Here is a 22,082-nt window from a genome sequence, read left to right as displayed (position 1 = left end):
GTATTTTCCTTTAAATGAAAATGGTATGATATAACACCATGCTTCCAGTAGCTCTGCCTCAATAATAAATTGTTGAGAATTAAGAAGTAGTAAACACACTGGAAATGAATCACCTAGTGCCTAGCTCTGATTAATGTTTAGAAAGGCATTATTGAAGACATTATTGTAAGGCAGGATTCAACCCTAGAAGAAAAACAAATGCTTTAAGTGGATTATTGGCTACTGTAAGAATTCCCAAGAAAAATAATTTATAAAATCTGTACCTCAAATTGGCATTCATTAACTATTCCTCAGTCTATCAAAGGATTACTGCCTTAATTTACTATTAAAATAAATGTCTCCCTGCACAAGAATAGACTCTTGTTTTAAATAGAAGAGCTGGGAAACAACAGACATATAAATCTACTGTCAAGTATATGGGTAAATTATTGAATCCAACCCCTATACTGAAACTTGGAAACCTCTGAACTTAAATGACTGCTTTGGTGGTATATTGAAGAGTTTGAGTTCTGGGAACCTAGATCCTGATGGTTAAATTTGGAAAAACTTTTATTCTGGCTGGAAGCAGACCAACAGAAAGCCCTAAATAGGAGCAGCTTAAGGACCGTAAAGGCGCCGTGATTAGGCCTCTGTTTCATCTAAGTGCACATGACAAAAATCTAGAATTACTGAAGGTCTGCCCCTTTCTTACCACCATCACCGGAATGAGAGCCGGTTTAGAGTTAGAAAATTGAAGTTGGAACCCCAGAACGACTATTTAAGGCTGTGAGGCTGTAAACAACTTCCCTTACCAAGTCGGCATGAGGTTCAAATGAGACAATGTCTGTGGTGTGTAAACTGTGAAGCAGTGGGCTCCATCAGTTTAGAGGTTAAATTTCTCCAAACCGTCATATGTAAGCAAGGTAACTGCCAGGGTCAGGAGTTCATAAGAAATTCACAATCCAGATAAATTGTAGCACACTCTGCTCAGATTCAAATATAGTATGCAAGTTTTCAGAAGAAACTGAAGAAAAAGTTTGCTCTTCAAAGTCTTTTTACATGAGGTTAAGGAACTATTCTCACAATCACATTTCTCAGAAACAGATGATTTAATTCACTCACAAAGTAATGTCCAAAATTTCTCTACTACTCTGAAGGCACAGACAAGCTGCTGCAGGGTTGTGCAAAATAGGAAGGCACAAATGGTTACAAACAGAAGCTGAACGTTAACTCTAATCGTGATTTAATAATAATAGTAATGGTCATTTCCATAATCCTATTTCACGAGGCTCTTTACCAAAGTTGTCCAGAATACAATGGGTTTCTCTAAATGACAGTGATTATTCTAGTCAGTTATGATAAAAACTGTTCTTTGTGACATGTCTGATTCACATTCATTCAGTCAACAGAGACATTCATTCAGTTATATAGCAGGCACTATTCTGGTCATCGGCAATGAAGAGATTACAGAAGAGCCCTGCTTTAAGGAGCTTAGTGTTAAGCTGAAAACCAAAAAGCAAAGAGGAATCCAAAATAGCACAATCTGTGTTGTGGGGAAATGTGCGACTTAAAATTTGTACTGATCATTCTTGAGGGACTTTTTTTTTAAAGTTCAAATGGGTATTTTAGCAGTTTGATATGGTTATGAATTCTAAAAATAGATATTGGATTATATTTTTTATCTGGTCTGTACCTGGGTGTGACTGAGTTATGATTGGGGCTTTGATTGGGCCACATCATTAAGGTGTTGAGTCCCCGCCCCTTGGTAGGTGGAGACTCACAGATAAAAGGCATGGCAAAGGACAGGAGGATTGTTGTCTTCATGTCACTGTACTAGGGGGGTTAAGAGTATAGCCCAAAGATTAGGTAAGGTGTGGCAATCACCCCAAAAGTCTTGGAAGGTGAGGTCTGGAGCTTGGTTGACACCCAGATGCTTGATGAGGGTGGAACCAAGAAAATGGCCATTGGGCAAGACTGTGGAAAGGGTGGGTTCCCATAAGGCCCCAAGGAGAAGAAACCATCATCATAAAAATGACTCTCAGACTGAAATCGAATGGAAGATGCCCTGCAGGTTTACCGAACTGTAGAGGACCTGTGACTCATGTTTCCCTCTCAGTTTCTCCTTATTGTAATGAAAATGTTTATCCATTGTCCATTTGTGTTTTGGAAGCAGATAATTTGTTTTGCAAGTTTCAGAGGTCTATAGCAGACAGGACTTTGCCCCAAGACAAACTGTATTTCTTTAAATTGATTGTAATATGATTTAATACTTGTATTGTTACTGATTTAAAGTTTGTTCTAATATTGTCATGACTTTTTGGAATTCAGAGGGTGGAGTGTAGCAGTTTTGATATGGTAATGAATTCCAAGAACAGATACTGGATTATATTTTTGATCTGGTCTGTACCTGAGCATGACTAAGTTATGATTGGGGCTTTGATTGGGCCACGTCATTAGGGTGTTAAAAGTCATGGCAAAGACAGAGTTGAGGGTTTTTGATGTTGGAGTTTTGATGTTGGAGTTTGATGCTGAAGCCTTAAGCTGGAGCCTCAGGAAGTAAGCTCATAGAGGAAAGAGAAGCAAGCCCCAGAAAAAGAGGAGCCCTGAGCCCAGGAAGAAGCAAGTCCTGGGAAGAAAGGAACCTTGAACTCAGAGAGACGCAAAACCCTGGAAGGGAGGAACCTGGGAAGTCTGGACCCTTGCAGCTGTCTACAGCCATCTTGCTCCAACATATGAAAATAGTCTTTGGTGAGGGAAGTAACTTATGCTTTATGACCTGGTATCTATAAGCTCCTACCCCAAATAAATACCCTTTATAAAAACCAACCAATTTCTAGTATTTTGCATCAGCACCTCTTTGGCTGACTAATACAGGTATCCTTTCTTCAGCTGGAAGTTTAGATTTTAGAATATCTCACTGTTACTCCTTCATGTTTAATTAAGGATCCCAGATTAGTCTGTGACTTGACATAAGTGGTAAAGATTATTCATACAAAGGAATTTAAAGTGGGACCTATGGAAATAGGCCAAGATGGGTCTCTAAGTAACAATGGTGGTATCTCTGTAGACCACAGCCAAAGGCCAAGTGCCACTTTGGCATCACTTTTGATCAGCAGGCAATGGGCTCCTCTCCATGACAACATCAGAAGGATTAGAACTATTTTCTCTAGGGTCATTTGGTTTACAAAATTTTATTACACCAGAGACAAATTCAGCAGAGCCATGGAGTGGAAAGATGCAATTCTATGGCTATGACCACTCTTAATCTGGAACCACTGAGAGATTTATGCCCACTAATATAACATAGAAATGATCTTTAAAAGAGAAGCTCATTTTATTATGTAACAAGGTTCAAGCTTAGTTATTTTTTACTTTTTGAATTTTAGTGATATTCTTTTCCTTTGAGATTTTAGAATTGGCTGCATCATGATCTTAGTTCTTAGCCCTAACAAATAACTGTTCTCAACACCAGCTCATTCCAGGCCAGTTTCCTCTATAAAAAGGTCTCAGATTTTTCCAATTATTTTTAAAAAAAGCTTGTTTATCTTTTTATTTTCCCTCCCTCTCTCCCTTCTTCCCTCCCTTTCTTCCTTCCTTCTTCTTTCTCCTTTCCTTTTTTTCTTTTTGAGAAACTAGCATTTTTAGTCACGCTTAGTGGTGAACTTATTGATAAGTTCACTTATCAATATTTTTGACTGTTGTCACACTTAGCAGTGAACTTATCAATATTTTTCATAACTATAAATATGAAAGTGCTAAACTATTTTTAAAAATAACTTAAAATACAAAAATGAAAAACAGAGGTGTTAACATGAAAATTATATATATGTAATATATATGAACTTATTATATATATATATGTTTTTATTAAGTGGTACATCAGCCAACATAGTAATTAAATAAATACTTTGGCATGATAGAAAAGAGTATATCAAATGTAGTATTATTACCAAGACAATATTGTACTATATTCATTAATACTTCTTGCCTAATACTGATACATAAGTTACATGTTTTCACTAAATGAGATCACTTACAATGCAGGTGATATACCTACTGTGGCCACACCATATAAATTGCCTCATGCTCAGATTGGGGGGTATTGTTCCCAGACTCTGAACACGACTATAGCCTAGTGTTATTTTTGGATATTTAACTTTTTCCTGAACCAACTTCTGAAAAACATTAAAGTAAATCTATAAATCACTTGCAAACTCATGCCACATACTTTTATCCATCCTTCTACTATTAAAAATGAAAAGAATCAAGCCCTGAAGTTTGCTCAAAATCTTCTATAGAAGATGTTTAATCTAATTAAATAGTAGAAATAACACCTACAAGGGATTCAAGATCTTGATTTTACCCACCTCAGCTCTGGTACTAATTAACTCGATGTCCTTGAGTGAATCACTTATTCTCTGGGTCTCAATTTTTTCATCTTTAAAGAAAATACATTGGAGTAGTTGGTCTACAAGGTCCTCCCCTGCTCTAGAATATTTCTCTGTTTAAAATGACCTGAAATCCCAACTCCAGTATCATTATCACCTCCTAGAACCCTTCCCTGCCCCCTCCCCTCAGATGAGTTGGATTCATCTTCTTTGTATTCCCTTAGTACCCTGAGCGTAACTATCTCACAGCATTTATATATCATCTATTTTGATTTATTTGTCAGACTCTCTCACAAGACTGCAGGCCCCTAGAGATCAAGCCCTGGGTCTTTCATCTACAGTAACCCCACAGTTACCAAATAGGAGCTTCATGCATCAGTACATACTGAGCCAATGAACACTTTCTATGCCATGGGTTAGCAAACCGTCTTGTCAGAAAATGCACAGAAAATAACAAATCAAATCCCTCACTAATGTATTTAAATAGTCAATCTGGAGCTAAACATGTTCTTGCTATCTTGAAAGCAAAGGAAATATTCAGAAATAATTCAACATCTCAGTCCTGCTGAATGTGCCACAAGTGCTAAAGTAGCATTTATTTTAGGTTTTAAGGAAGTAGAATTCTCCAGACAACCTCATGGACAAATGTGCTCATCATTTTAAAAACAGTTCAGTCTCTTATATTCTTAAAACAAAATGTCCATAGGTTTCAGCATCTTTTATGTAAAACAGGTCACAGTGAAATTAGTAATATACCTACAGATTTTAAGACTTCTGAGAATACAGATTTCTTGTCACCCTTTATAAATGGTGTATTGGAGATTCCCAAGTCCACCCCCAGGTTCAATAATTCACTTGAAAGACTCATAGGGCTCAGTATAGAGTTATAATCATAGCTATGATTTATTACAGCTAAAGGATACAAAGAAAAATCAGCAAAGGGTAAAGGAAAATGGGGTGAAATTGGGGGAAACCAGGCGCAAGCTTTCAGAATCTCTCCCAGAATCTGTCACACAGGACAGACTTGATCCCCTAGCAATGAGTTGTGACAATCCATGTGAAATGTTGTCTTCTAAAGTTGTTCATTAAAGACTTAATAGCCAAGGTTTTCTTGGGAAATGGACACATAGGCACCTTCTGCCTGGCACATATCAAGATTCCAGAATTCCAGAAGGAAAGTAGATGCTCAGCATAAACCACATTGTTTGCAACTACAGTTTAGGAACAGTGAGACACTTTTAGCAGTCAGGGTGTTGGGGACTTTCTTAAAATCTAAGCTCCCTGATGCCATCCGAGAACCAGCCTGTAAGGAGAACTTTCAAAGGACAGCAGGCAGGCCTGTTCTCTTTTCTGCATAACTAATAAACATCATTGTCTAACAACTCGGCAGAATGAGCAGAAGTCCAACAACTCCTTTAAAAAGTTCAATTAGAATTCTGTATTTACAATTGAGATATCACCTCTGCTGGGTGTGCTGCTTCCCTCCCTTGACCCATAACTAAGGGTTGGTCCTCAATTTAATAAATACCAGTTTGCCAATCTAGGAAGTAGAATCTTGAATTTGTTAAATACATTAAAAATACATAGTCAACTTTCCTCTACTGTTCTCCCCCATGCCTTTTTGAATACATGTAAATTTACTAGAAATTAGGAAATTGTGTTCTTATTATTGAAAAAATATAACAACTAGTCCTTTTGTTCAACCCAATTTAGTTTCTGATTCTTGTACAGAGGATTTTAACCTTTAGCAATCTGGTAAAGCCTATGGCCCACTTCTCAGAATCGTGGCTTTAGCTGCACAAAATAAAGCACACAGGATTCCAAAGAAAATATATTATATTAAATTCCATTATCAAATGTTAAAAAATTATTTGTAATATAATAATCCATGTGCTTCTTTATCTTCATGAAGCACACAGATAACATCATACAGCACCAAGTCTAACAAATACCATCATTTTGAGATGTTCATGAACATAATTTCAAGATATCATCAACAATGTAATATAATGTGAAACAGCTAAGGTTTTTTTTTTTTTTGGTGCAACATCACAAGAATTTCTAATAATAATCTAATAATCTTGTTTGTTACTTACCTTCATAACTGAAGGAGATGCTTCAATTAGAAATTAGAGAAAATAAAGATAATACTTTTTCTCATTGTAGGTGTTGGATATTATTGATGAATTGTAAAAAGAAATATTGGATTTTGTTTGTAAACTGGGCTGGACATGATTAAATTATGATTAGGGCTTTGATTGGGCCACATCAGTAGGACATTGAGTCCCTGACCCCTTGGGTATGGGGACTCACAGAGAAAACGACATGGCAGAAGAATTAGTTGGAGTTTTGATTCTGGAGCCTGGGAAGTAAACACACAGAGAAGCAGATACAGCAGAGGCCCTGGGAAAAGAGATAAGCCATTTGCCTGATGATTTACAGCTAGCCTTGAGGAGCAAGCAGAGTAGCTGAGCCCAGAGAGGAACAAGCCCAAGGAAGAGAGGAACCCAGGAAACCTGGACTCTTGCAGACGTCGGCAGCCATCTTGCTTCAACACTTGGCAACAGACTTTGGTGAGGGAAGTAATATATGCTTGGTAATGTATGGCCTGGTAACTGTAAGCTTCTACTGCAAAAAAATACCCTTTGTAAAAGCCAACCAATTTCTGGTGTTTTGCATCAGCATCCCTTTGGCTGACTAATACACTCATCCAAATTTATAGGGTCCAGGTAAAATCTGTGGTATCTAGTTCCATGAGATCAGGGGGATCATTAATTCATTTGCAGGGGTCACAAGTTCTTAGCATACAGACCTACTTCATTTGGCCATCACAGTGTTTAAAAATACAAATTAAATTAGTTAATAAACTAATACAATTCACATAAAAATTTATATTTCTGGCACCTTTGGGAAAAAACATGGAGACCAAGCAACAATGGATTGGCATCCCAGAAATATGGAAGTGGAATGAGAAGCAGCATCCTTTTTTTATATGGTATGGACTCTCCAGTCTTTACAGCTAATATAGGGTTTGCCTCACTTGTATGTGTTGTCTACCTGGTGCTATAAGTATTTGTGTTTTCTATCTCTTATATATGGTGTTTTCCATTTTATGATAACCATTGCCATCCCCATCTAATTCTCTGTCCTCTACTTCCAGAGTTGCCACACTAAGGCCCATGGGCAGTCACCTGGTTTTATAAATACAGTTTTATGGAACCACAGCCCCATTCATGTATATATTGTTGATAGTTGCTTTGCACTTCAATGGGAGAGCTGAGTAGATGCAATGGAGACCACATGGCTTACAAAGCCTAAAATATTTACTATCTAGCCTTTACCAAAAAAGTTTGCCAACTTTTGATCTAGTTGGTGGGCAAAATTACCAGTTAGAGCTCTAGAATTTTTATATTCGAGAGGTTTAAGGAGAGTTAGGGGGAGCTAGCATCTTATATTTCCTTAATGGAGATGGAAGCAAGCAGCTTAGGACCTTTCCCATTCTTCTCTATTGCAGTTACTGGAAATTGTACATTCTACAAACATCTCCACTGAGTCACTGCCTGTACTTATGCAGCCACAGCTATAATCTACAATCACAAAAAAATAGGTTTGAAAGCCTGCTTTACCACATACTAGGCACTTGACCTTTATTTAATGGTGATAGTCTATGATACATACATAGCATAATAAGGACATATTTTTGATTATACAAGTCACAAGAAATATTCATTGAAATAATGCTTACAATCACAGCAATAACAAAAAAAAATTAATAGACCAATGGAAAAATGATGTTAGAGTGAATGAATGAGACACTCTGCAACTTGAGAGTGTGTATGTGGAATATTGTTGTGGAAAAATGTTAGCTACTCTGGAAAGCCAAAGCAATATGTTATCTCTAAGGAATATGAGTTTTAGAATCAGTCAGAACTGAATTCAAATCCAGACCCTGACCCAGAAGTTATTTGGCAACTAGCTGCCCCCCTTACAAAACCTCAACCTCCTCATTGGTGAAATAGAAATTATACTGCTTCATTTGTGGTTGTTGAGAGGATTTAATAAGATAATGATTACATGTAAAATGTGTTGAAGTGCCTGGCTATATAATAGGCTTTCTAAATGGTGGTTATTATCAGTAATCATTAGAGGATATTTTCCCATAATTTATTTTGTGTTGCTTAGACTTTTTTCCCAGAGAATAAAGTGGCACAGAACGACAGAGCACCCTGTTCCCATATTTTGCCAAGTTATTGAGACTGTCCATCAAGAGGAGATGAGCTAGAATTATTAAATAAAACTGACACAGAGAACAGGTTATGTAAATGGAAGTCATTTGGTATAACTCGGTACATCTGCATCTGCAAAGAGGCGGGTGCACCTTTACCTGACACCATTAAAATATGACTTTTCTGTCTCATGCTTCTCTTTCAATCAAGAATAGCCAGCCACACTGGCTGGGAACCAGGGAACGTTTTGCGTATGTGTGCATGTGCGTGTGGGTGTATGTACGTGCAATGTTCATGAGCTCAGATGTGTGAAAGAGAAAAACAGGTGATAAAACTTGGTGATAAACTCACTTTGAAGAATCAACATTTAGTTTCTACTGGTGACTTGTCTTAATCATCCCTCTTGGAGACCTTGCAATTCAAAGCAGTTGGTTACTTGATATGAATCCCTTTGGGCCTGAGTTTCCTCATGTGTTTAGCAGGAAAATAACTGCCTGTTTTATTTTATAAGAATATTATAAACATCAAATAAAGCACAATTAAACAACATGTTTTGTGGAGAACAATGACAAATAATGTACATGTAAAAAATGTAAATAGCAAATAATGAAAAATAACAATGATGGATAAGGGTTTTGGTAATTTTGCAATATAGGGGATGATTTTTTTAAAACTTGCAAATTTTTTATTAAAGAACACTTAACAAGAATACAAGAGTTTCAAATATCTAAAAATGTCCCTTGTAGAAGAGGAATGGGTCATTTAAGAAGATAGAGTTAGACCAAAGGATGAGGTGACATATTTCTGGTTAATACATAAAGGGACTCTGAGTTCCCTAATGAGTTTAGAATCTAAAGCAAGAAAGTTCTGTATTTATTTCATACTCAGCATCTGTGATGGTTATTTCATATGTCAGCTTGGCTAGGTAGTGGTATCTGGTTGTTTGGACAAGCAAACACTGGTCTGATTATGATTGTCAAGGAATTTCGTAAATGGATTTGCATCTTTAGTCAGTTGCTTGCATCTACAGTCAACAAAGGAGATAGCCATGAGCAAAATGGGATGTTTCTTGATCCAGTCAGTCTGAGACCTTAAAAGTCAGAACTGAGAATTTCAGAAATCAGAAAGAATAATTTCTGTCTCAACTTCAGTCATCCAGCTTCCCCAGGGGAATTTGGACTCAACTTCAGCATCACTTTTATTGGAGTTTCCAGCTTGCAGCCAGCCTTGTGGAAATTGGGCTTGCCAGCCCACAAGTTAACATGTGTAATTCATGTAATAAATCTCTTAATATACATATATATCTCCTGCGATTATGTTTCTCTCAAGAACACAGTGCCTCTTCCACTTTTATACCTACCTAAACTTTCAGATAAATTTAAAAATATGTATTTCACATAGTTGTGTTTCATAAAATATTCACACTTAACTAAGCTCCTTGAGCATAGGGACTCTGTGTCTTACAGGTTGAAAATTAGCAACCAATATTTGTTAAGAAAAATGTAAACTGAAAATGCCATTCAAATACAGTCAAGTATAGTAATATGGCTAGTATGAATATTACTACTACTCATCTTTTCTTTTATTGGAATCCTGAGTAGAAAAAACTGTATTGACTTGATAGTTTTTATTTCTTTGCTGCTATCAAATTGATGTTAACTTGTCCCTTAAATTGATTTTTTCCCTCCATATTAACCACTTTGAAGATTCTATTTAAGGGGGTAGTGGAAGGGAAGGATTAATATTTCAAAGTACTTCACCATGGACAGGCAATCAGTTTAGATTAAATTCCCTAAGAGCAGTTATACAAACATGTATTTCATTCTTGGCATTAAAAGGGCCTTAGCCAATGCCCAATGACCTGTAAATCAGAACCAGGAGACTTTTTTAAGCAAATTAAATTTATGTCAACTCATCAATAAAAAGAAAAGGGGAAAGTGTGGGAGGGGGAGGTGGTTGGGTATATGGGAATCCCCTATATTTTTTATGTAACTTTTATGTAATATAAAGCTTCTTTAAAAATTAAAAATCAAAAAAATTTAAATTAAATTTTAAAAAAGAAAGTGGCAATGAAGATTAAATTATCAGCAGCAATGCAAAGGATTCCTGTACCTATTTAGTAGGGTATGTCAGCAAGGCTAATTAATTTTTGAGCTGGTGTGTTCTTTGAAAGAATTATTAGGGAGGATGTTTTGTAAATTGGTCATTAAATAAGATGGAAGGTATAAAGAGAGTCAGTGATGGTAAAAAAAAATCCATATCATAAAGTGAGACCCACTTTTTATGGCAATTTTCATAATATTATAAATCCCAAGAGCCAACTATTTCATAGTTCAGTTTATTTGCTTCTCCTCAAGTCTGTTTTCATTTTGCAACTTAAAAGATAAAAATTCAAATCTTTACCCATGAAATCAGGAGTTTTTTCCCTTAAAAGATAAACAAAATATAGAAAAACAAAAATAAAATTATGCCACTTTACATTGATGAGAATGCATTGTTGCAAAATGAAATAACTTTTCCACTCCTCAACTAACATAGCATTGCGTATTAACCACCTGAATACTAATAAGAGAAAGTGCATGCAGACAACATACCCGTTTCCTTAGATTGCAAGTAAGAGTGAGATTCCTTGAGAACGAGTTAGCAAAAGCTGTATAAAAGTCCAGGACTTTGAGCAAGGCTTCTCGCTTGATGATGTGTAGGTCACAATATGTCAGTGCCCGGACGTTGGCACAAGCATGAGCAAGGGTGGTTTCCTTCCAGAAGATGTCTCCAAACACATCACCTTTCCCTGGAAAACAGTGTAAGACCGTAGTAAAGAATCTACTACAATTCTTATCCTAATCACTATTGTTACTCAGTTTCATATACAGTATTGATCTCCTAGCATAATTTAGAGCCCGAGGATATGACCGCATCTATACACATTTAACAATGTACAAAACTTTCATATAACACATAAAATAACATCACCCTGAATTCAGTTCTTGATAAAAATCGGGAGGAACAGGAGTAAAGGAAATCCAACAGAGAAACCAAAAACCTCATTTTGACAAGTACTTTCATAATCCTCTGCCACCTTAACTTTCCCTATTGTGATGGAAGAAGCAAAGGTGACTTATTAGCCCATCCTTTCCTCTGTTCCTTCTGATGGAGATGGCAATAAAATGCAATATACTAGGATCTGCTTTCACAGCCTTTATAAACCTGGCCCTTATCTGACATATACTAAACACACATTATTCAGCAACTGAGTCCTGTGCTCCAGGCAGACTGAAAGCTGCCATAACCTAGTTTTCCAAGGATTCTGTTGCTCACTTTCCACCAAATCTTACACAGGGCTTCCGGGTCTAGCCCAGAAGTTCCCTGTCCACAATTCTAAAGCTTAAGGAGTTGAGTTGGGTTATCCCATAAACAATTCCATATAGAGTGCTACCATAGTCACTTGTGGATGTCTTTTTTTTTTTTTTAAATCAATAAGAATAATTTATTTGGGAAATGGGGGAAAGAACAGAGTTTGCTGGGAAATGGGAAAGAAAGATGGAAATACACACCAAGATTTGGTACAGGCTTCTCCAGTCAGAGAAAGCATGCTCTGCCTCATATTGTTACCTTTTAAACTGTTAATTGTTCTTGCCCCTTGCTAATAATAAGGGAATGGGCCCCAGCTGCTATTGGTTAGCCTACCAATGGTGAGGGCCAACGGTGAGGCCTTTTTGGAATATCCAGTGTCCAGGATATGGGTGAGTCACAACTGTCTGATAGTCAATAATTGCCCAGCAAAGGCTAGTGAGAGACCCAAATAAGGTCTCTAGAGTTGTACACACACAATATAATAATAACCTAAGGGAGACTTTGACTACAGAAATTTAAAAGATAACTTCTACATCCTCTTACACAGATAAATTTCAGTGATCCAGTGATCTGGAAATGACATTCTCTTTGAACTAGTAATTCCCATTATAAATATTTATTCTAAGTGCATAATCAGAGATGCCAAAATTTACTTGTAAAAACATTCTTGGTGCCAAGACTATAGCAGGGTTTTTAAAGGGCTGTTTTAATCTACTCTTTTTCTTTTTCCTATATTGTAATTTTTACTCTTCTATACTATTTTTCCTTACAGAGATAGAAAAGGATTACATTTTGTTATGGTTTGAATCATGTTCCCAACAAAGATATGTTCACCTCCTAATGCTCAGTCCTATGGATATGAACCCATTCGTAAATAGGATTTTGGAAGATCCTATTAGGATGAGACCAAATTGAATCATGATGGGCCAGAATCCAATATGACTGGAGTCCTTATAAGTAGAGGAAATTCAGACAAAGAGTAAGAGTGAGTAGAAGACAGAAGGAGACAATAGACATGTGACAGAGGCAGAGACTGAGTAATGGATTACTGGCAAGCCACCACAAGAATGCTACAGACTTCAGCAAAAGCATGATCTGGCGACACCCTGATTTTGGACTTCCAGCCTCCAAAACTGTGAGACAGTAAAATCCTGTTGTTTAACCCACCCAGTCTGCGTATTTTGTTAAAGCAGCCCTGGCAAACTAAGACATATTTTCTTTTGATTCGTTTCCATGACACTTTTCCAAAATTATCAATTTTAATACAACCTCTGACCTATTTATAAGTGCTCATTGTTTTACAATTATTTTATTTTAATGTATGGATGGTGTATTTTAATAATAATAATGCCTTTGACTCAATAATTTCACTTCTTGGAATTAATCAAAAGATTTAGAACCAACACAGGCAATATTCACTACAGTGTTATTAATCACAATCCCATATTTGCAAAAGACAATATCCAACAAATAGGAATTTCAATAAAACTTATAAAGAATCAATTTACACAGAACTAAAACATCTTGAACTAAAATGCAAAAAATGCTTATTTTATTATATTAAATGAAAAATATATACAAAGAATAATATGGTTATGATTACAGCTTTAATAAAATGTATAGAAATTAAACTGAACCTCCAAGACTTTTTTTAAAAAGCATCAATTAAGAAGTCTACTTTTTTCTTCTTTTCCTAAGATACAATAATTTTGATTGAACCAGGGCATTCTGTATTTTATCACTATGTTATTAAATATGATATTAGCTTGTCATTTGAAAATAAATTGAGCTAAAGTCCAAAAGCATACAAGATTAGGAGGATATACATTTAAATAATCCAGGAATTGCCATCAAGATTAGGAGGATATACATTTAAATAATCAAGGAATTGCCGTCAGTGGGGTGTTTATGGATTTATTTTCTTCTTTCTATTTCTCTATTTTCCAAACTTGTCTATAATGAAATCTACGTAACTTTTATTTTTAAAATGACAATTTATTTTCACAGATATCCTTCTTTGCATTTTTAAAATAAAACTGAATTTGCATAATATGTACATAGATCTGAGAATAGTAAATAAATACCCATTGATTGATAAGTGCATCATCAATAAGTTAACAAAGATACCCAGTCTATAAATTTAATTTCCCCTTACCAATATATTCAATTTATAATTGTGGAGGCATTCTAACACCTGTATATATTTTAGTTTCCTTACTGATTAAATTAAAATTCTTACCATATTACACATGAAATTTTAAATTATTTAACCTTTCAATGTCATGGAAAAAAGTCCATCATGTGGAAAGAAAACAATAACTTGAAAATAAACTCATGAGGGCAGGGATTTCTGCCTCTTTTGTTCACTTCAATTAATCCCAATGCCTAGAACAGTCCAAGAGCTCAACAAATTTTTATTGCATAAATAAATGAGTGAGAAAAGGAAAGAAGGAGAGAAAGAAACAATGAACAAATTGGAAGACAGGGGAGTCAAGTTAGAATTGAGGCTCTGCAACTAACTAATGGCATAACCCAGATCAAGTTATTTAGCTAGTTGGATGATCAACTCCTTTGACTCTAAAGCGATCAGGATGAACAAAATATAGGCTTATGGTTTCTCTACATCTTATGGCAAGTTAGTTTAAAAAATCATCAAATTATATTTTCATGGTATTTTTTTCTCTCTGTCTTATTGTAAAACAAAATAAACTGCCTTTAAAATCTAGGGTCTCAACTCCAAATCCCACTATAAAGCTGTAAAATAACAGAAAAGTTAACTGACTCAGCCAAAGCAAAACTTATCCCATCACACCCACAACAACAACAAAATTTAGAGAAGCACAGAAAAATTCACAACCATGGATAGTTCTACTCCCAGCATCAGAATTCACTTATATAATACACAATATTAATTATTTTATGGCATATGATTCCTTTTAGGGCACACAATATATAAATAAATTATTCTTTAAATCAGTTTAAAAATATATTTAGTTAGTTTATCTAGCTTTTTACATCACCTAATAGGCACTCAATACACAACAAACTTTTTTTATGGTAAGACAGTCATCTCATAAATCAAATAAGTTATTTACCAGCCTCAACAGGATTAGCTTACATCTTTAAGGTATGTTATATCTAAGTACACTAACTCATCTGCATAAATCACAGGTATGTGGTTCCAAGGGAGAAGAGCCCTTTTCGTCATAATGAAGAGTTTGCACACTTTTAGGGCTTGGAACACCTGTTCATCTTCATGCTTATAGAACATTTGAGGTTGGTTTTTAGGTCAGCTCCCACAAGGTACAAGTACACTCAGTGATAAACATTTCAGAGCTTGAGAGAACTAACCTCCCCCCAAAGTTCTAAAATTAGTAGAAAAGCTCTCACTCAACATGAAAGTTGTTGTTTGGTCTATTTATATTTTCTCAGTTCTTTGCATAAAGTCTTATGAAAAGTATTTCACTGCTAAACCACAGGAAACACAACTGTAAAATAGAAATATATTTTAAAGACTCATATAGTAGGAAATGGGGAAATTTAAAGGCAAAATGTAGGCTAAGAGATACAACATAATTAAGGGACTACTAAAGACCATGGTGTGCTTGGAGATTATGGGCCCCTGAGATGTTGGTTTTATAGCCAGTTTAACTGTTTTTTAAAAAAGATGAGATACTTTATTTAGTTAGTTAATGACATGGATAAAATAAATGCAAAAAATTATCCCAGTTAGTCATCAGTGAGTTTAGCTAATAAATTTAACAGAGACCTAAAAATATAGTATTTGAATTTTGGGTGTCTGTGACTATATGTGGGGGAGGTATGATGGTTCTGTGTGATGATTCTTCTATAATATGGACCTTAATCCAGGTATGCACTTCTATTTATTAGTCAGACCTTGAAAAAATTGATTACTACAGTTGGATTACAAATTATATTATGAATACAAATGCAAAAATTCTCAATTATATACGAACAGTAATGGGTTTTTAATTACATAATTTTAAATGGATTTTGACTATTTGCAAACAGCAATTGGCATAAAGTAATATTTCAAAGGGGAAGAACAGAAAGAACAAGAAAATAAGTATTAAAATTAAGAGGTGATATATAGTAGAATAAAATCTTCTAAAATACTTAGAAATGATGCCTGCCAATCCTCAGTGATTGATGTGCAAAGTACTGTTAAAAATGTATAATACAAAAAAAAAAAAGAAGACCTTTTTAGAGAAGTAATGAGTTATTACCTGCCAAACATGTTTAATTGATTTAGCTTGTAGATTTTTAATTACATGTACAAAGAACGGGTGAAAAAGTACCTATAAGAAGACATAAAAAATAAAGACACAAGTAACAAAAGAGAAAACAAATAAATTAGACATCATTCAAATAAAAAATGTTGGTACGTAAAAGGATATAACCAAGGGAGTGAAAAGACAACCTACAGAATGGGAGAAAATAGCTGCAAATCATGTATCTGATAAAGGCCCAAGATCTATAACATATCAATATACAAGAACATCTTACACCTCAACATCAAAAAGACAATCAAATTAAAATATGGGAAAAGGACTTGAATAGGCCTTTCTCCAAAGAGAATACACAAATGACCAAAAAGCACATGAAAAGATGTTCAATATCATAAGCCATTAGGGAAAAGCAAATCAGCACCACAATGAGGTATATCACTTCTTACCTACCAGAATGGCTGTAATAAGATAGATAGATGATAGATAGATAGATAGATAGATAGATAGATAGATAGATAGATAGATAGACAGACAGACAGACAGACACAACAAGTATTGAGGAAGATATGGAGAAATTAGAATGCTTGTTATGTTGCTAATGGAACATAAAATGTTGTAGCTGCTGTAGAAAACAGTTTGGCAGTTCCTTAAAAAGATAAACAGAATTATTATATGACCCTGAATTCCACTTCTGGGTATGTACCCATAATAATTGAAAACAGATATACAAACAAGTACATGTGCATACAGGATCACAGCAATACTATTCACAATAGGCAAAAGATAGAAACAACTCATGTGACCATCAAAGGATAAACAGATAAATAAATTGAGTTATATAAATACAAGTTATTTAGTTATTCAATTAAACAAAGGAGTGAAGTTTTGATATGTGCTATAAATATGCTGGAGAGGAGGTGGGCTGTATGGGAATCTGCTATAGTTACAATGTAACTTTTTCTGTAATCTAAAACTTCAATTTTGTTTGTTTCTTTGTTTTTGCTTATTATTATTATTATTGGAATAATGAAAGTGCTTTAAAAATGACTGATGTGAAGAATCACAAATATGTGATTACACCAAATACCAATTATTGATTGTACACTTTGAATGGATTTATGTTTTATTGATAAGTATCAATAAAATTGATTTGTTGATAAATTTAAAAAATAAAGTTTATTATATGAAAAAAACATTATGCTAATTAAAAGAGAAGGCAGACAAAAGGGGTACGGATTGTATAATCAATTTACATGAAATAACCACAATAGGTAAACCCATAGAGATAATACAGATTGGTAGTTGCCAGGGTCTGGGAGGATGGAGAAATAGGCAGCAACTGCTTAATGAATAAGGAGTTCTGCTTTGGAGTAAAGGCAAGGTTTTGAAACTTGAGGTGGTGGTTATACAGCATTGTATAGTGTGAATGCACTAAATGCCACTGAATTTTCACTTTAAAAATTGAAACTTAGTGGTTACCATAGGTTCCGAGAAGAAGGGGAGGGAAGAATAGAATAAATGGAATGTAGGGCATTTTTAGGGCATTAGAATTGTTCAACATGATCTTCCAACAACGGATAAAGACCACTTCAGATCTCATCAAAACCTATAAAAGTATATGGTCCAAAATGTAAACCATCATATAAACCATTGACTATGGTTAGTAGCAATGCTTCAATATTTGCATATCAATTGTAACAAATGTACCATCCACATGTAAAATGTTATTACAGGGGAGAGTGGAAAACGGGAAGGGCTTTGGGTCTATGGGAATCCCTTATATTCTATCTGTGACTTTTCTGTTTCCTAGAGCTTCTCTGATGATAAAATGAAATAAATAAGACACTGGAGGAATATATGGAAGATGTCACTGTACATACAAGACAACAGCTCTTAATACTGATGAAAGATAAAATGTCTAAAAAATTTTTTTATTATTTCAAATTTTTTAAAATAATGAAATTATTTCATTTTCTTACTAATTTTATTTGGTTATTTTGTTGGCTTCATTTGTGGAGAGGTTTTGGATTACAGAAGGGTCACAACAGTGGTAGAGGAGGGTCACTGGTGCAGGGTGTATCAGTGATACAGGAATGCATGGGAAGGGGTTCGCCAGAGGCATGCCTCTAAGGTATATGAATATATTCAAATATTCATGGTGCATTGTCTTGGTAGGTGGAGATCCACATAATAACTGAAAAAATATTGAATTCCCATCCTGGGGAGTTCTGTTACATTCTCTAATAGGACAGCAAGAATCCCCCAAGTGCAAGGGCAGTGCCTAGTGAAGGAAGACAGACCTTATGCCAGGGTCTTGTTATTGATGATAGTACTTATGAACGTTTTTTTATGAAATTGAAACTTAGCCTAGTATTATATACTACCTAAGAGTTACCTCCTGAAAGCTTCCTAGTTGCTCAAATGTGGCCTCTCTCTAAGCCAAACTCAGCATATAAATGCACTCCTTTGGCACTAAGGGATTATTACCAAGCATCAACTAGCAATGTATCTGGAAAAAGTCCTTGACCAAAAGGGGAAAATGGAACATACAAAGGAGTTTTTATGGCTAAGAGATTTCAAAGTGAGTCAGGTCATTTCAGAGGTTATGCTTATGCAAGTCTCAGCAGGCTCTCTTTAACTGCCACTCTAAGCAGTACCTCAAATAGCAGGTCTCCTGAGGGCTCTAGAGACATCCAGAAACTACAAACAGAGCAGACAGCTCAGGAATTTGGCACCCTGTCTGTGGACTTTACTTTGGAATTTATGCTTCCCAGTGTAACAGAGTAAGACTCATTTATAGGTTCTTTACACATGTCTCTTCTACCCCTTTTATTTGAATCTATAATTAGCACTATACTTGATAAATATATATCTTAAGAACTTAAATCTTTGGTCCATCAATGTGCTGGTTGAGCCCTGAATTTCAGTAGAGTTGCAACACCTACTCTCCAGTTCATTGGACTCACCCAGGACAACTAACAATGAGATGATGATGGACAACACCCATCTTAAGGAACAGAGAGTGTCTGCAATGCAAGCAAGATAGTTCCATCCATCAGCCCCATGGGATCTAAGCTCCTTCTCAATTAGAAGCAGAGTGGGCATCACCATTCCAAAATCCTCAAGACTAGGGAATGAACAATGGCCTAAAGGAGACATGATTATTCTACTATAGACTATTATTCTAGCAATGGAAGAACTCCTATCATTGTTATAAAGGCAGTAGCCACCAGAGGTTCTGAGGGACGAGAGAGGGAAAAATAGGTGTGAAATGGGGGCATTTTGGGGACATTGGAATTGTCCTGCATGACACTGCAGTGATGGACAAGCCATTGTATATTTTGTCATAACCTACAAAATTGTGCAGGACAGAGTATACACTGTAATATAAACTGTAGTCCATGGTTAGTAGCAATGCTTCAATACGTGTTCATCAATTGTACCAAATGTACCACATTTATGAAGCATGTTGTTAATGTGGGAAAATGTGGGAGGGCAAGGGAGTGGGACATATAGGAATCCCTTATATTTTTTATGCAAAATTTATGTAATCTAAAGCTTCTTTTAAAATAAAAAAAAATCAATTTAGAAAACAGTTAATTTTATGTTATATGAATTTCATTTCAATAAATTATTTTTAAAAGTGAGAAAGAGAGTATCGTTGTATCAGTAAGGGGCAATGGTAAATACCATCAAGGAGGTCAAGAAATGGTTACAAACTCAGATGATAATGCTGAGTTTGGCATGGTTAGTGTTACAAAGTGGCTATATACAGAAACTCAAACATGTGCCCAAATCAATAAAGTCAGCAGAATAATACAAAAAAGAAATCCAAGCAAAACACTAAACTGAAAAGTTGTCACATCTTGAAACTTTCCTCTTTTCTTTTTCTAAGAAAGCATATGTACAATAATGTTCACATTAAAACTGATACAACATTCTTATCTGACTAGTGGAGGTAATTATGGTTGCCTTCTACATGTCATTCAATTAATGCATCCAACATCCTAAACCTAACTACAACCTTAATCAGAAACTTGTGCTGTGAAAGAAAGATATGCAGGAAATCTTACACAAATCCTATTCTCAAGGACCCCTTAACATTGTAGGTAAACTGATAGGAAAGAAAGTCAATTACAAAACAGGAAATAATACAATAAGTATTATAGGATCAGGATAGACAAAGCACACTAGGAAAAATTAAAAGCAATTATTTTGAATTTGAGGGAATTCAGGAAGAGCCACTGAACTGAACTGAGAGAATAGTATGAATACATTCTATCTAGGGACTAATGGGTTTCACTAGCCTAGAGAGGGCCACGTCCAGAGATAAAAATATAGAATCCAAAAAAAGAGAATCTTGAATGCCATGTAATGGAGTCTACTTAATCCTATTGTAAAGAAGAAACCACTGGAAGTGTTTTAAGAAACAGAGTCAAGATATGTCTAGTTCTTTAATCACATAATTGATGACACTCTGAAGAATGGCAAAGAAAGTATTGTGGGAAGGCTATTTGGCATCCATGTGAAACAACAGTATGATACTTCACAGATTAAAAATATATGATTTTATTTGGCTTCACAACCACCCAATCATAAGGAAAGCAGTGCCAATAAGGGTTAAGAGGAGAGAGAAATATGACTATTATGATAGTAGAAGATGAAAGCTCTGACTTTCTGTCTATTGATATGGATGGAGTAGAGGGAATAAAATGTTTAAGACACCCTAGGAAAGAAATGCATAGCAAGCATTTTACATCTAACAAAAATGATTTTCAAGGGAATAAACTATATCATCAACATAAAAGAACTCAGGGAATATTATTCCCTTGGATCCTTTCTAAGAATCTATTATCTATCAGAGAATATGTTTCAGACAAACAAAATACCTAGAGATAATGACACAGATATTTGTGGTAGAACTAACTATACAGTTGCTTATAGAAATATTATTAATGAAAGTTAAAATGGAGAGAGTATAATGTGCAATGGCTATATTCTCTGAATATGTAGATATAGTACAACTAGTAAGAATAATGGAGGGTGGGGATAGAATGGGACATGCATATATTAATAGAAAAATTATTGCATGTGTTTTCAGCATTCATATTGGTGGTGGTGGTACTATTAGTATTGTTATTCTAAGATTGTTATATTTATATTGTGGCATGAACCAATGAGCAAGTATGGAATATTTTAATTCTATCACTCCTAGAATTCTCAACATGAGAGAAAATAGATAGAGATGTACTATAGAAGTGGCTAAATAAAATTTCTTAGTACTAAATTTGAATTGAATATACCTGTATGAACTATGTGTCTGTGTATTCCTAACTTTGTCCCGTCAAAGGGCCTAGAAACAATTACCAACCCAGTAGCAATGGGCATTCTTAGGGCCCAGATGGTGATCTTGAAATATTATTTCCCCGCTAAAAACACAAGAGCTTTTTGGAGAAATGGCTAATGGCTGATTCCAGGTATGGGGCAGAACACATGCAAAATGAGCACCTTGTTCTACTGGATAGCACAAAATTGATCAAAGACTATTGTATACAAAGGGCATGAGAACCATCTTGAAGGGGCTCCTATGGCCAAATGTGATAATTAAGGTCAAGGTGACAACTTGGCTAGGTTATATTGTCCAGCAACTGATTATTACTGTGAGATTTATATCATCAGTAAGTTCATTGTATCTATGGCTGATTACAATCAACTGCTCCAATAATGACAGCAGTCTCATCTAATCAGCTGAAGGCCTTAACGGGAAAACTGACGATTTCAGCAGTCAGAAGGAAGAATTTCCATCACTACTCTAACCAGCCAGCTTCTTCTAGGAAATTCATTGAAAACCTTCACTGGCATTCCCAGGTTGCAGTCAGCACTAC

General features: G+C 35.2%; 1 protein-coding gene across 1 annotated transcript in view; it reads right to left on the bottom strand.

The window, feature by feature from the left end:
- KCNH5 (potassium voltage-gated channel subfamily H member 5) overlaps positions 1-22,082 on the bottom strand; it is a 276,207-nt gene that overhangs the window by 50,143 nt on the left and 203,982 nt on the right. The window contains exon 10 of the mRNA XM_058293308.2: positions 11,188-11,384. Coding sequence (XP_058149291.1) covers positions 11,188-11,384 — 197 coding nt within the window. The remainder of the gene's footprint in view (positions 1-11,187; positions 11,385-22,082) is intronic.

Source organism: Dasypus novemcinctus, chromosome 3 (assembly GCF_030445035.2).
Source record: "Dasypus novemcinctus isolate mDasNov1 chromosome 3, mDasNov1.1.hap2, whole genome shotgun sequence".
Lineage (NCBI taxonomy): Eukaryota > Metazoa > Chordata > Mammalia > Cingulata > Dasypodidae > Dasypus > Dasypus novemcinctus.
The sequence above is the reverse complement of the archived record's forward strand: the minus strand, read 5'-3'. Positions and strand labels throughout refer to the sequence as shown.